The sequence below is a fragment of the Cupressus sempervirens genome, chromosome 9 (genome assembly GCF_028749045.1).
Source record: "Cupressus sempervirens isolate cs-2001-9-10 chromosome 9, ASM2874904v1, whole genome shotgun sequence".
In the NCBI taxonomy this organism is placed as follows: domain Eukaryota; kingdom Viridiplantae; phylum Streptophyta; class Pinopsida; order Cupressales; family Cupressaceae; genus Cupressus; species Cupressus sempervirens.
This window is the reverse complement of record NC_143126.1, coordinates 522,281,211-522,294,777: the sequence shown is the minus strand read 5'-3', so window position 1 is coordinate 522,294,777 and position 13,567 is coordinate 522,281,211. Positions and strand designations below refer to the sequence as shown.

General features: G+C 34.4%; 1 protein-coding gene across 1 annotated transcript; it reads right to left on the bottom strand.

The window, feature by feature from the left end:
* Positions 1 to 12,262: 12,262 nt before the first annotated feature.
* On the bottom strand, positions 12,263 to 13,463 carry LOC149539645 (uncharacterized). Its single transcript, XM_089802599.1, has 2 exons — positions 13,445 to 13,463; positions 12,263 to 12,846 (listed from the first exon to the last, which is right to left on the bottom strand). Exons 1-2 carry the CDS (start codon positions 13,461 to 13,463, stop codon positions 12,263 to 12,265), a joined length of 603 nt encoding a protein of 200 aa, XP_089658725.1.
* Between the last annotated feature and the right edge of the window lie 104 nt (positions 13,464 to 13,567).

Here is a 13,567-nt window from a genome sequence, read left to right as displayed (position 1 = left end):
GTGATTTCTACTCACATTCCAAGTGGGGATAAATATTTTGGAAATTGATATAATTATTGAGAGAATCAGCCCAATTGACTTTGAGTGTGTTGGAGATATTAGGGGACATAATTGTTGTGAGTGGAGGATAACCACCCCATGAATCTTCTAAGAATAAAATAGAGTTCCCATTGCCTATATCCCAAGACATATAATTAGTGATGAGGGATCTATTATCTAACATAAAATTACACAATCTAGACCCCCTCAAGGGAGTTTGTTCTAAATATTACTCAAAGGATCATTGGGAGTTAAATATTTGTGAAAAATGATTTAGGCCCACTTCCTATTGCATTCCTTAAAGAGCCTCTAGATTAATTTAGTCCTGAAGGATTTTCTTTTCTACATGAGATTATTTGTACCTAGAGCCCCATTCTTGATTGGTTTGCAAATGCTATCCCATTTAATGAGAGTGAGCTTCTTTTGCTGAGAGATTCCTTTCTACGAGAAGGTTTTGGTCTTGTTTTCCAGATCCATTTAAACTTTGGATATTAAGGAAAGGCAAGACATTTGATATGAGGGTAGGGAAATAAGGACTTATTTGATCATGGTTAAACAACCAACATTGAAAAGCCATATGGATTTCCACCTATCCATTTTTCTATCCAAGTTCGGAATGGATTGGTCCCACAAGTTAGTAGACCTAATCCCTTTATCTAGAGGAATGTCCAAATATTACAAGGGAAATTCTCTTTTTTGAATCCAAAAATATTGCATACCCTAATTTCAAGGTCTTGATCTGTATTAATAAAGGCTTCCATGGTTGTATTGCAATGTTATTTTTTGTTGAATAATACACAGTGATGGATGCTTTTGGAGGCTAGGTTTCCCAGGATATATCTTGTGTCACATTTCTGTGGGTATTTTTTCTATTCTCTTGCATGTGGATTTCAATTGCGTATTTATTTTAGATCTATTATTAGTTATGTGGAAACAATTATATTTTTGTTGCAAGGTTTCTTACATTTAGTGGGAATTTTGTTTATGGTATTTCATAATGTAATAGGTCTAAAATCATGAGGGTGGGTTGCTTCCCTTTTATTTGGAATAAGGGTAAGGAAGGTGTGGTTAATATGTTTGAAGAGATTGCCTAAAAATTTGATTCCTTTTAGAGCCTCCCACAGATCATCACCAAGGAAACACCAACACTTTTAAAGGAAATCCACCTAGAAACCATAGGATCTAGGGGCCTTGTGAGGATGCATCTAGAAAATGGCAACCTTAATTTATTATTTGGAGAATTTTTTATTTAACATTGCATTGTCATATCTAGTTATGAGTTTAAAGGAATGAAGTTTAACAAGGTGGATAATGCTAAAAGGTCAAAGGATTCCCAATTATATATTTAGAATATCTTTGATGTAGGTTATTGTCTCATTATCCATGCCAACAAGATCTTCAAGAAGGCTTTCCTAAGAATCTCTAAGTTTTGTGATCCTATTAATGTAGTACCTAGCTTTAGAGTTTTTATGAAATAATTTAGTGTTCCTATCCTTCAAGAGCTAGGTTTCTTTGGATTCCTATTTCCAGGATATCTCCTCTTTTGAAATCAAATATGCTTTCTTATTGAGAAGGATTTTCTCTTAGAAGTAACTCTCATTGTCCATACATTTGATAAGGACTCGATAATTTAGGTCCTTGATTTAATTTTTTGCGTTGCTAATTCTTCAAATATGTTTTTAAACTAGAGATTCTTTTAGGATTTTATTCTACATTTGAGATTCCTTAATTTGGAAATAGAAATGTAAACATCTTTAAGCCATGAAAATATTATTCATTCCACTATATTTTAAGAAGGGAAATGAATTCCATATCCTAAAACCACATATTTTTAGAGTTGAAGGGGATTCTATCAGCTAGGTCTAGGCACTTTTTCACTGTTAAGATGGATTGGAAGGTGACCAGAACCTGATACATGATTAATTCATGCAAAGAGGCTATGATTAAAGGAGGGGAGATCACTAGAGAATAAGAACTTGTCCAATCTCTCTGTTGTTCATTTAGGTCTCGATCTCCTATTATTCCATGTTTAGATGCCATTAAAGGTGTTAATATCAAGAAGGTTGTTGCTATCTGATTCTTGAAATCTTTTGAAGCTTTCTTTAGGACTACGATACTGCCTATCTTTTCCTCAAGATTTATTATAGCATTGAAGTCACCACCAAGTACTATGTTTTTATTTTGATTATCTAATAGATATTTTAATATTGTATCCCACATTTTTTGCTTCCTGACAATGAAAATTGGTCCATACACATTAATGAGAATGAAATATAGGTTAGAATTGATACTTTAAACCCATCCTTTTATCCAATTAGGTTGGATCAAATATGGGGTAAAGTGAATTTTTTTTGGGTTCCAAATGAAAACAAGTCCTCTAGATGCTAGTATAACTAGGTGACCCCATACTTTCCAAATCCTCATTGCCCTATCTAATTAGAGAAGCTCTTTAGAATCTAGTTTGGTCTCTTGAAGAAGGATAAAGTAAGACTCAAAAGTCTTGAGGCAACACTTTTGAAGACATTGCTTGATAGGGGCATTGCAACCCATAATGTTCCATGATGTAATCTTCATAAAGAAGGTGGAACTCTCTTCCTCTTCCCATACTTACAAATGGAGGCACTTTTAGCTTGATTTCAAGCTTCACCATCTCTCCTCCTTAAATATAATTTCCTTTTCCTAGAGATCTTGCCACAAATTTTGAGGATTGGTCCAAAACATGCTACATGCTTCTGAGTTTGGATTCAAATTTGAAATATAGAGGAGAAAATTTTCCATATTTGACATTTGATTCAAGCCTATCACATTATAGATTGACTCTAGTTCCATGGGAATTTACTCTGATATAATGTTAACTTTCTATTTCTCTACTGGGGTCAAGTTTCAATCATTCAAGATCCATGGTTGGAGTTCCTACCATCTTAATAGTTCTATTTGGACCTCCTCATGTGTATAAGATACTTCATCCAATAAGTCACTAAACTAATGCATTCTTTTCTTAAGGGAATTTATAATAGTTGTAGCTTCTTCACTTTTAGCAGTCTCCAAGTTATTTAAAGACAAGGACAGTTGGAAAAAAGGTTGATACAGAGGGAGGTATGGATCAAATTCATATACAAGAGGGAAAATACATAAGGAACTTCCTGCATGTGGACATTGGTAGAGATGTAAATGTCACTTCTATCCAAGTCAATAAGAAGTGTGGGGCGGGGGGGGGGGGGGGGTGGGGGGGGGGGGGGGTGGGGGGTGAGGAAGTGGTTTTGGATTTATTAAAGTTGTTATTGGAGATAATGACCGATTGTAAGGTTGGTTGAGGGGGAGGAGAAGCTAATTCCCTTAGTAGGGAATCGAGGGAAAAATGATTTTTCTCCTTATAAATAAAACCTTCATGGAGAAGGCTGGGAAACCATATCAAGGGATTCAAGGCTAATATTAGATTTTGAGGATTGGTCAGAAACTTGCTACATGCTTCTGAATTTGGATTCAAATTTGAAATATAGAGGAGAAAATTTTCCATATTTGGCATTTTATTCAAGCCTATCACATTATAGATTGACTCTAGTTCCATGGGATTTTATTTTGATATAATGTTATCTTTCTATTTCTCTACTGGGGTCAAGTTTGAATCATTCAGGAGCCATGGTTAGAGTTCCTACCATCTTAATAGTTCTATTTGGACCTCCTCATGTGTATAAGATACTTCATCCATTAAGTCACTAAACTAAAGCATTCTTGTCTTTAGGGAATTTATAATAGCTATAGCTTTTTCACTTTTAGCAATCTCCAAGTTATTTAGACACAAGGACAGTTGGAAAATAGGTTGATACAGAGAGAGCGGGTGGATAAAATTCATATTTAAGAGGGAAAATCCACAAAAAATTCCTACATTTGGGCACTGGTAGAGATTTAAATGTCACTTGTATCCAAGTCAACAAGAAGAGGGGGGGGGGGGGGGAGGGGGGTGTGGGTGGGTGGGTGAGGAAGTGGATTTGGATTTATGAGGGTTGTTATTTAAGATATTGACCAATCGTGAGGTTGGTTGAGGGGGAGGAGAAACTGATTCCCTAAGTAGGGAATAGGGGGAAAAATGAGTTTTCTCCTTATAAATAAAACCTTCATGTTGAAGAAATCTAATAGAGATTGGGTTGTAATAAGGGGTTGTGGTTAGGGGAATCTAATTTAAGGGCCCACAGGAAGAGTTAGGGGGAGGAAAATTCCTACAAAAGAAAGACTCGGCTAGAATCGATATTGCAATGAAATAATTTAGGTGAGAAGATGAAGGATGAGTTGTCATTGATGATTAACATATCAGAAGGTTCCAAGAAGGGGTTAATCAAAACTAGAATCTTAAAATCTTCTTGGGAGGATATCAAATTTTTGAATCCTAAGAAGGATCCAAAGCAATTACGTATAATCTTTAGGATTTCCTAGTTGAGGAGGGAGATTGGAAGGGTTCCCAAATTGAACCAAGTTGGAATTCTTTGCATTTTGAAGGAGAGGGGATTGAAATTAGAAGGCCACTCAAAAAATAGAAAGGGAAATCATTCGAAGCATAATTTTCCCTCTTCTAAGAAATAATTCTTAAGAGATTCCACATAACATTCTATGCAAAAAATATTTATGTTCAATATGAGAAATACTTACTTGAGCCATAAACAAAGAGTTCCACCAATCAAACATCCTTGGAGAGTATTTTATGTTCCAAAATGCCAAGAATTTGAAGGAGCTTGACAATGCATCGACATTCAAAAGGGGAGCAGAGTTGTCTACCTAAGATTTATGAATATGAGTGTTAGGGTTTTTGGCCGATTCTTCGATAATTGAATCATGGGATTTGCTACTAGAATCTAGAGATCCACCTAGAGGAATTTATTTTCTCTAGAAGCAAAAGGAGGAAAGGAAGATGACAACTGAATAGCCTAAATCCCATCTACTTTGTAGGGGAAAGAATTATTGAGGGGGATGGGTGGAGCTCAAGGGGATTTCTTGTTCCTTCAGGACTTGGGGCATCCCTCTTTCCTTGTCATGATTGGAGGACTAAGTTTCCTATATTGTAAAGCCAAGTGTAGGAACACACTTCTGGCATTTCTAAATAGCATTTTCTTTAGTCTCTTTCTAGTAACCTAGAACCAAGGAATTTCAAATTGGGACTAAGTGGGAGTGAAACAAGAAGGGAAAATGAAGATCTTCATCCTCCATATAGAGGATTGACTGAAGGGAGAAGAGGGAGGAGAAATGAATACCATAATGGCAATCCTTGCGGTGGTCAAGCATAGCGAATTTTTCCATCTCATAAGATGAAATATAATAATACTTAATTTTTCTATATAATTTACTTTAAAAGATAGTTATATTTAGAAAAAAATAAAAAATAATAAACAAAGTACATACAAATAAATAATACAATCATAATAAAAAGAAACATTATTAAAATAATAAAAATAAAATAGTTCACTTAAGAAAATGTTGGTGGAGGGAAAACACATGTTCTTACCCTCACTTTATGCAATTTACTATTATCTTATTTTAAAAATATACTTCTTATTCTCATATATTAAATTTTATAATTTAATTATTATATTCTATTATATTTAGATATAATTTAACTTTTCTATACAATTTTTAAAGTTTAATATAATTTACTTTGAAATATAATTATACTTAAAAATAAAAATGTAAATTAAAAATAATAATAAACAAAATATATATAAATAAATGATACAATTTGAAAGGAAACACAATATTAAAAAATAAATAAAAAAATAATCCACTTTAAGGGAGGTGGTGGAGGAGCAATATATGTTTGTACCCTCACTTTATGCAATTTACTATCATTTTATATTTTATATAATATAATTCTTATTTTTATATATTAAACTTACTAATTTTATTATTATATTCTAGTATATTTTTAAAATATTAAAAATAAAATGTAAATTAAAAATAATGAAGAAAATAAATACAAATAGATAATACAATCATAATAAAAAGGAAACACAATAATAATAAAACAAGGGCTTGCAAGAGCTAGAGTCCCTTGTCTTTTGCTAAAAAAATAGATGATTGTTTTAGTGATTGATTTGTCAAATTTTGTATTAATCATATATATTTTAAAATATTAATCCGTAAGTATGTAATTGGAAGATAATGTACAAATATATAGTGTGGATAAGATGCAATGCATTTCTTGCAAACAATTTTATGGTAACAAAATTAATACTAGTTATTGTAAATAAATTTATTTTAAAATAGACAATAATAAAATAATTATATACACTTATTTCAATCTATATTCATAGTTGAAATTGTTGGGAAAATTAATATTTAACAGAAAAGACAAGTTATGCTGTATGCAAAAAGCAATAATCATATTTGTTTGTTAAGCAAAATTCATATTTCGTTGCAAAATAGAATCCAATAAATAAACAACATTTATAATAATGTTTGAACTTGGAAGATATCTGAATTTTTTATTTGAAATAAAATCAACAATATTTAAAGGAATATGCAATATAGGCCATAATATTTCGAGGACAATAGCAACAATATTCTCCATTTGTCAAGAGGGAAAATAATAGATAAATACATTGAAACACCTCCATATGTTTCCTAAAATGAAGAGCAAAAATATTTTAATTGTGTACTGGTAAATCCCAAAAAAATTGGACAAAAAAAAGTTAAGATCATTGTTGTTGCTTGTGTTCAGATAAAAAAAAATGAGGGACTTTTATATAATCTTTTTGAAGGCATTGTTAACATCTAAATAGGAGGCTACAAACCTTTAAAAAATTAATATCTACCTAAAAATCATTGTGGAAAGAATAGAGAAATGAGAAACATAAATGAACAAATTTTTGAAATAAATATAAAAAAGAAATATTAAATGCTTTCAATTAAGGTCATCAATTAACTACACTAAAACATACGTTATTTCCATGACCTGAAAAATATAACCAAAACTAACTATTTATCAGCTATAGCCAAGGAAATTCATTATGAGTAAACAAATAATATGAATCAATGAGAAGACAAGACTAGACAGTACATCACCCATTGTAATAAAATAGTAAGAGTTTGTAAAAAAGAAGAAGTCATTATGTGTATAAAACAAAAATAACTTACATCATCCACTATAATAAAATAGTAAGAGTTTGTAAAAAAAAAAGTTATTGTGTGTGTAAAACAAAAATAACTTAAAAGGTAGGTGAAAATTTATTTCAGCAAGTACTGTTTATTAAAAAGGAAAATATTTTGAAAGGAATGTTTTGACTATTTCACAAAATAATTATTGAGTTGGATGGGCAATATCATTATTGCAAACTGAATAATGTTGAAAAAAAATCCTCTGAAAATTTATTATCGGCAGTGCTATATATGTTGAGGAAGATTGATGATAATAATGAAATAAAATGTAACATTGTGTGTAACAAACCAAGTTTTTTGAATCATAATCTAATATAAATAATAGAGCTCAAGATTTATTTATCTGAGTATTCTAAATGTTCCAGAAAATCATTGCACAGTACATTACATGAAATACTAGTATTCTAGCTATTGTAAGGACCAATTGTTTCCAAACTATGAGGCAAGATTTAGAGAAAGTGTGACATATAGACAAGGAGGAATATCAAATATAGCTACAAGAGCAGGAGAGAATCTAGGCAACAATCGAAAAGCCCCCCCACCATTAATAATAGAGGTGTTAGAGTGATCAGAATTGGCGACACTATTGGCATGGCTAGAATCCACAATATTATAGTTCTGCACAACTTGCAAATAAATATGTAAGTCTCATCATTCCTGGTCTCAAAAATTCCTCTTCTCATGCAAAAAATGCCACATCATAAGAAGACTTACTCAATTTACTTAATGTCTTTCATGGAGTCTATAAAGATTTTTCTACATTATGTTAGAACACTTAGATTATATGGCTACAATAACCTTATTTGTTCAGAGACATGTATCTAACTTTGTTGAAAAAAATCAATGCCTCTAACATTATCTATATCCTGATGGATGGTTTCAAATGATCTTTGTATCATAATATTGTATGAGAACTGAAAATATCTTCACGCTTTTGAAAATATCTTCTCCATTATTTAAATGCTTCCCTAGACTGCCAATTTGGCTAGCAAGATCATCTACTTTCATATCTTCCAAACTCAAATATTTTCTAAAGAACTCTCAACCTTTGAATCATTTCTTTCAATAACTTCTTCAATTTATTTCTTAATCATAAGGCCTTTATGATGACTAGGTGGAAAGATGAACTGTTCAAACTAGACCTAAGAACAAGGGCTTTTATTGTTAACTAACTTTCCATCACTTCGATTCTCATCTTCGTCTTTGCATCTAAATTCTTGAGGCATTTTTGTCCTAGGGCATGCAATAGAAGTTGATGTAGTATGTGGAAAAACTACCTATTTGTGATCATGACTCTTACTTAACTCTTGCTTAATCCATCAGAACTTTTTACTTACTAAATCATGTTTTGATCTTTTAGAGAAAAGATAGCTGAATACACCAACTTGTCCCTCAAAATATCACATGTAACGATCAGTCTAAAAATTTGAAGGCAAAAAAAAGATTAATTAGATAGCAATTTTTTTTAATGAAATTTACTACAAGATGGGCCAAACAGTAGAATATTCACTATGAAAACAAAGCCCTATCTTTTAAATATATTTCCTTAAAAAAGAGATGTCAAAGAATATGTACTTGGCTAACGAGGAGAATAGATGTGTGGCCAAGGAGGAGCTTCACATTGAATGGTAGCACAAACTGAAATTTAGTAGCTACAAATATAAAAAATGCCCAAAACATAGAAAATTATAGAAAGAAAAAGAAAATTACCATGCAAAGGCCAGAGGCCCATAGAATCACTACATATGTCTATCCTCCAATAAAAGCTAATCAATAATACTACAATAATTAGAAGGTAATCCTTCCCTACCACTAATATCCCAATTATCCACATTCTTTGAAGCCCACTTTGCCAAACAATCTGCCACCTTGTTCCATTTCGGAGGGATATGATGAAAGGAGGCATAATCCAAGGAACTACAAAGACTTAAAATTTGTCTTACCAAAGAGGCTAATTCCCAATTAACATTCTCCCAACTCTAGTTATTTAACATATCAACAAAAATCTGAGAGTCAGACTCACATATGATCTTTTTTCAGCCTAAAGAGCATCCTCTCTCAACAATAGTCTTAATAGCCAGCCTGGCCTCCATCAAATTATTAGAGTGCTGACCCTTATAGACAGAGAAAAGAAAAATCGCCTCACCCTCATTAATTCATACCAGCATGACTAGGATTCCCTCGAGAAGAGCCATTTGTATTAATCTTCAAGATTCCAGCCGGGAGAGGAGTCCATCTCCCCACCCTAAAAACACGTTGCTTACCATAACAATGCCTTTTTCTAAAAGTATACCCTCAGTTATTACCATCAAAATTTAAATTCCTCACAATAGCTTGGTCACTTGGATCTATACTTTCATACATATCACATTTTGCAAAAATAGTCTCCTGAAGCCTACCAAGAATCTTCCTCCACATCTGAGGGCTATCCAATTTGGAATCACAAAAGATTCTACGATTCCTTTCCAACCAAAGGTTTTAGAGAATAAGAACCGGTCCAACCATCTAGGCAACCTGCAAAAAGAAAGTCTTCGTTAAAGGTCTGCCCAAGCCTTCCCAAAAGTCAGTGAGAGAAGTGGCATGAATACAACCATGGCACCAAGCCTCACACCATCTATGCCATATTTTCCTAAAAAAAGGGCAGAGAAAAAACAAGTGAGAGATACATTCTTCATTATGCACACATAAGAAGCAGATAGAAGGTCCTTGGAAGCCTCTTTTGCGAATATTCTCCCATGTGAGACACTTCTTTTGAGCTAACAACCATAAGAAAAAATTACATTTGGGCCAAGAAAAAATATTCTAAACCTTCTTCCACCAGTGTACTTCCGCCGGACCATGCAAGTTTCTGTCAAGTGTAGCATAGCCTTGAGCTATCGAGAATTTTGCTTTAGGACTAGGACTCCAAGCCAAAACATCTCTCTCCTTGAGAGAGCTATAAAACCTACCCTCCAACACATGAGCAAGAAGTGCACAATCCTCTTTAGAGCCACCAACAAGCCACTCTTGAGAATCCTTCCAGCAAGCCACCTCCACTTGACCCAAAAGCTTGACAGTTTTAAAGTGCTCCACCTTAAACCAGTCAGCATTAGTAAAAGCATGACAAAGAGGTTGAAGTTGGGGAAAGTTAGAGATCAAGGGCGAGTGACCATCCCAAGAGTCTTGCCAAAATAGAGCATCCGATCCACTATTAAAAATCCAAAAAAGACCCTCCTTAATTACCTGGACTCCCTTCTTAAGGGTATTCCAAACACAAGAACCTTTCCCCACCAAAGTGAGCCTTGGTACATCTGAGCTATCAACCCCAAGAAAGTACTTATGAGTAAGAATCCTAGCCCAATCCAAATGCTGATTGTTGCACCATCTCCAATATAGCTTAGCAGCCAGTGCCATGACAACCAGAGCCATAGACCTAAGATTGAGGCACCCAACATGCTTTGGCTTGCAAACATACTCTCACTTAACTAGGCCCCACTTTGACGAGAGGAGGGTACCGGAACAAAGAAACTGTCGAGATAGAGCATCAAAATCCTTCACAAAGGAAGAAGGGGGAACTTGCACACCACACTTGTAAATAGGGAAAGTTTGCACCACAATTTAGAAGGACCGCTCTCCCAACAGAAGAAAGCCATCTGTAAGTCCAATGATTGAATTTTCTCTAGAACTTATCCAAGAGCCCTTGCCAATACACTTGATAGTAAGATTCCAAATCCAAGGGGACCCCAAGGGGGAGAGAGCCAATCTGAAATCTAAGGATCCTGGCAATCCTATTTTGAATAGGCTGCAGGGTATTGAAGAAGTAAATGGAAGATTTTCCATCACTTATGCACTGACCTGAAGTCCTCAAGTAGATATGTAGAGCCCGCCTGAAGTTCACAGCTTCACTAACTTTGGCAGAGCCCATCAATGGAGTATCATCCACAAACTAGAGGTGAGAATAGGAAGGGAGAGAGTCATCCCAACTCCAACCTTGAATAAGACCCCACTCCACTTGAGACTTAATGAATCTTCCAAGACCTTCTACCATGATAATGAATAAGTAAGGAGATAAAGGATCCCCCTGTTGAAGTCCCCGAGAAGCACTAAACAAATTAGATGGTTCCTCATTTACAAGAACAGAATAGGAAGTGGAGGTCACACAACTAAGAATCCAATTCACTCACTCCTCAACAAAACCAAATGCCAATAGAATTTTTTGTAAAAATTCCCAGCTCACCCGATCATAAGCTTTAGCCATGTCAAGCTTCATAAACATAGCCCTCTCCTTAGAATTGGCCATAGAATGAATAGCTTCCATTGCAACCACAACACCATCCAAAATTTTCCTTCCTTCAACAAAACCCCCTTGCTCTAGAGAGATCAGAGAACTGAGAAGAGGCTTATGTCTCTCAACAATCAGCTTAGTGATAATCTTATAAACAACATTACAAAGTGCAATAGGTCTAAATTGAGTCAGTTGATTAGCGCCCTCCTATTTAGGTATGAGAACTAAGAAAGTAGAATTCATGGATATGAGCATCTGTTTGTTCCTATGTGATTCTCGAACCACTTCAAGGAGATCAAACTTCACTATTTCCCAAAACTCCTGAAAGAACTCAATTGAAAATCCATCAAGGCCAGGAGCCTTACCTTTGTTCATGTTAAAAACTACTTTCTCTAATTCAGTCAGTGAGATAGGACGTAAGAGAGCCTCATTCATCTCCGTAGAAACAAGGTGAGGAATGCAGTCCAAGATCTCCTTCTTCTCCTCCCTAGCATCAAGATCCTCCTTAAAAAAGAGATATGAAAAATAGTTGATTGTAGCCCTCAAAATATCACAATCAGAAGAAAGATGATCCCCTTCAAGCTAGATCAAAGAGGATAAAGAATTCCCCTGTCTTCAAGCCTTGACCGAATTATGGAAGAATGCAGTGTTCCTATCCCCCTCCTGAAGCTAGTCAACACGAGATTTTTGCTTCCAAAAAATCTCCTCCCGAAGCTCCCACTCTTCTAATCCTTTGAGGGCCAAGGACTCAGCTTCACTTAGGCCAACAGTCCTCCCTTGATCCCGAATCAACCGAGTAATGTTGTCTAACCTAGTCTAAGCAACATTCCTCTGAGCCTGTAGATTCCCAAAACTTTGTTTATTCCACCTCTTAAGCCTGTACTTAACATGCTGGAGCCTCTTATAGAAAGTATACAATGCCGTCCTGTGGGCAGGTATCCCCTCATACCACCGATCCACCATTAGGTCCTGCAAAGACTGGTCTCTTAACCACATTAACTGAAACTTAAAAGAAGGGTTTTTGGTGATTCCATAAACAGTAGTCGAGAGCTTGATAGGCCAATGATCCAAGCCTCTCCAATCAAAAATTTTTGAACTAGTAATCAGCCTGCTATTCATCCAATAACAGGAAACCAAAAATCTATCGAGTCTTTCTGAGATAGCCTCAACACCACATCTCCTGTTATTCCATGTAAAAACACCATTATTCGACTTCACATCAATGAGCTTCAAGGAATCTATCATATTTCTAAGAAGATTTGCAGAAGGGTCTAGCCTGGCAATCCCACCACGCTTTTCATCTAAACTAGTAATAGAGTTAAAGTCCCCAACCAAAATCCATGGGAGAAATGGATCTAAGGCTCGGATGTAACTAATATGAGCCCAAAGTTGTGACTTGCCTAAAATATCAATAGGAGCATAAATATTGGAAAGAAGGCATCTTTCTCCGGTGTCCAAACAAGATATAACCAAAGAGATAGAAGATCGACTAGAAATCCACCATAAGGGGAGAACTTTTCTCGGGTTCTAGAAACAAGCAACTCCGCCTGAACTGTTCTGAGCTCCCACCCCTAAAAAATGTGTATTTTAATAACATTTAACATTTGGTAATATTTTCAGATTTTTGAAAAAAAATAGTAATAGTATAAAGAGCAAAAAAAAATAGTAATAGTATAAACATGACAAAAACTATAATCTGCTCCTGGAATAATAAAAAATAAAATAATCCATAAAAAAGATGGTGATGGAGGAGAAACATATTCATGCTCTCACTTTATACCATTTACTATTATCTATATTTTATAATATAATTTTTATTCTCTTATACTAGTTTTTTATAATTTTATTATTACATTCTAATATATGTTTGAAATATACTAATTATTAACTTTATAGTAATAAGAATAAATTTACAATAAATACAAATAGATATGATATTAATGAATAGTGTCAGCCAACACACTCCCAATACAAACGGACATCTCCACTCTGACCAACCTGTAACACTTGGCACCATTTTTGGAAAAACACAATGAAGAATTTAGCTAAATTATAGGATCACTCCCCACCAAAATAGCCTCCCACCACAGCATCCGAAGAGAATTAAAATTAAACAATCAG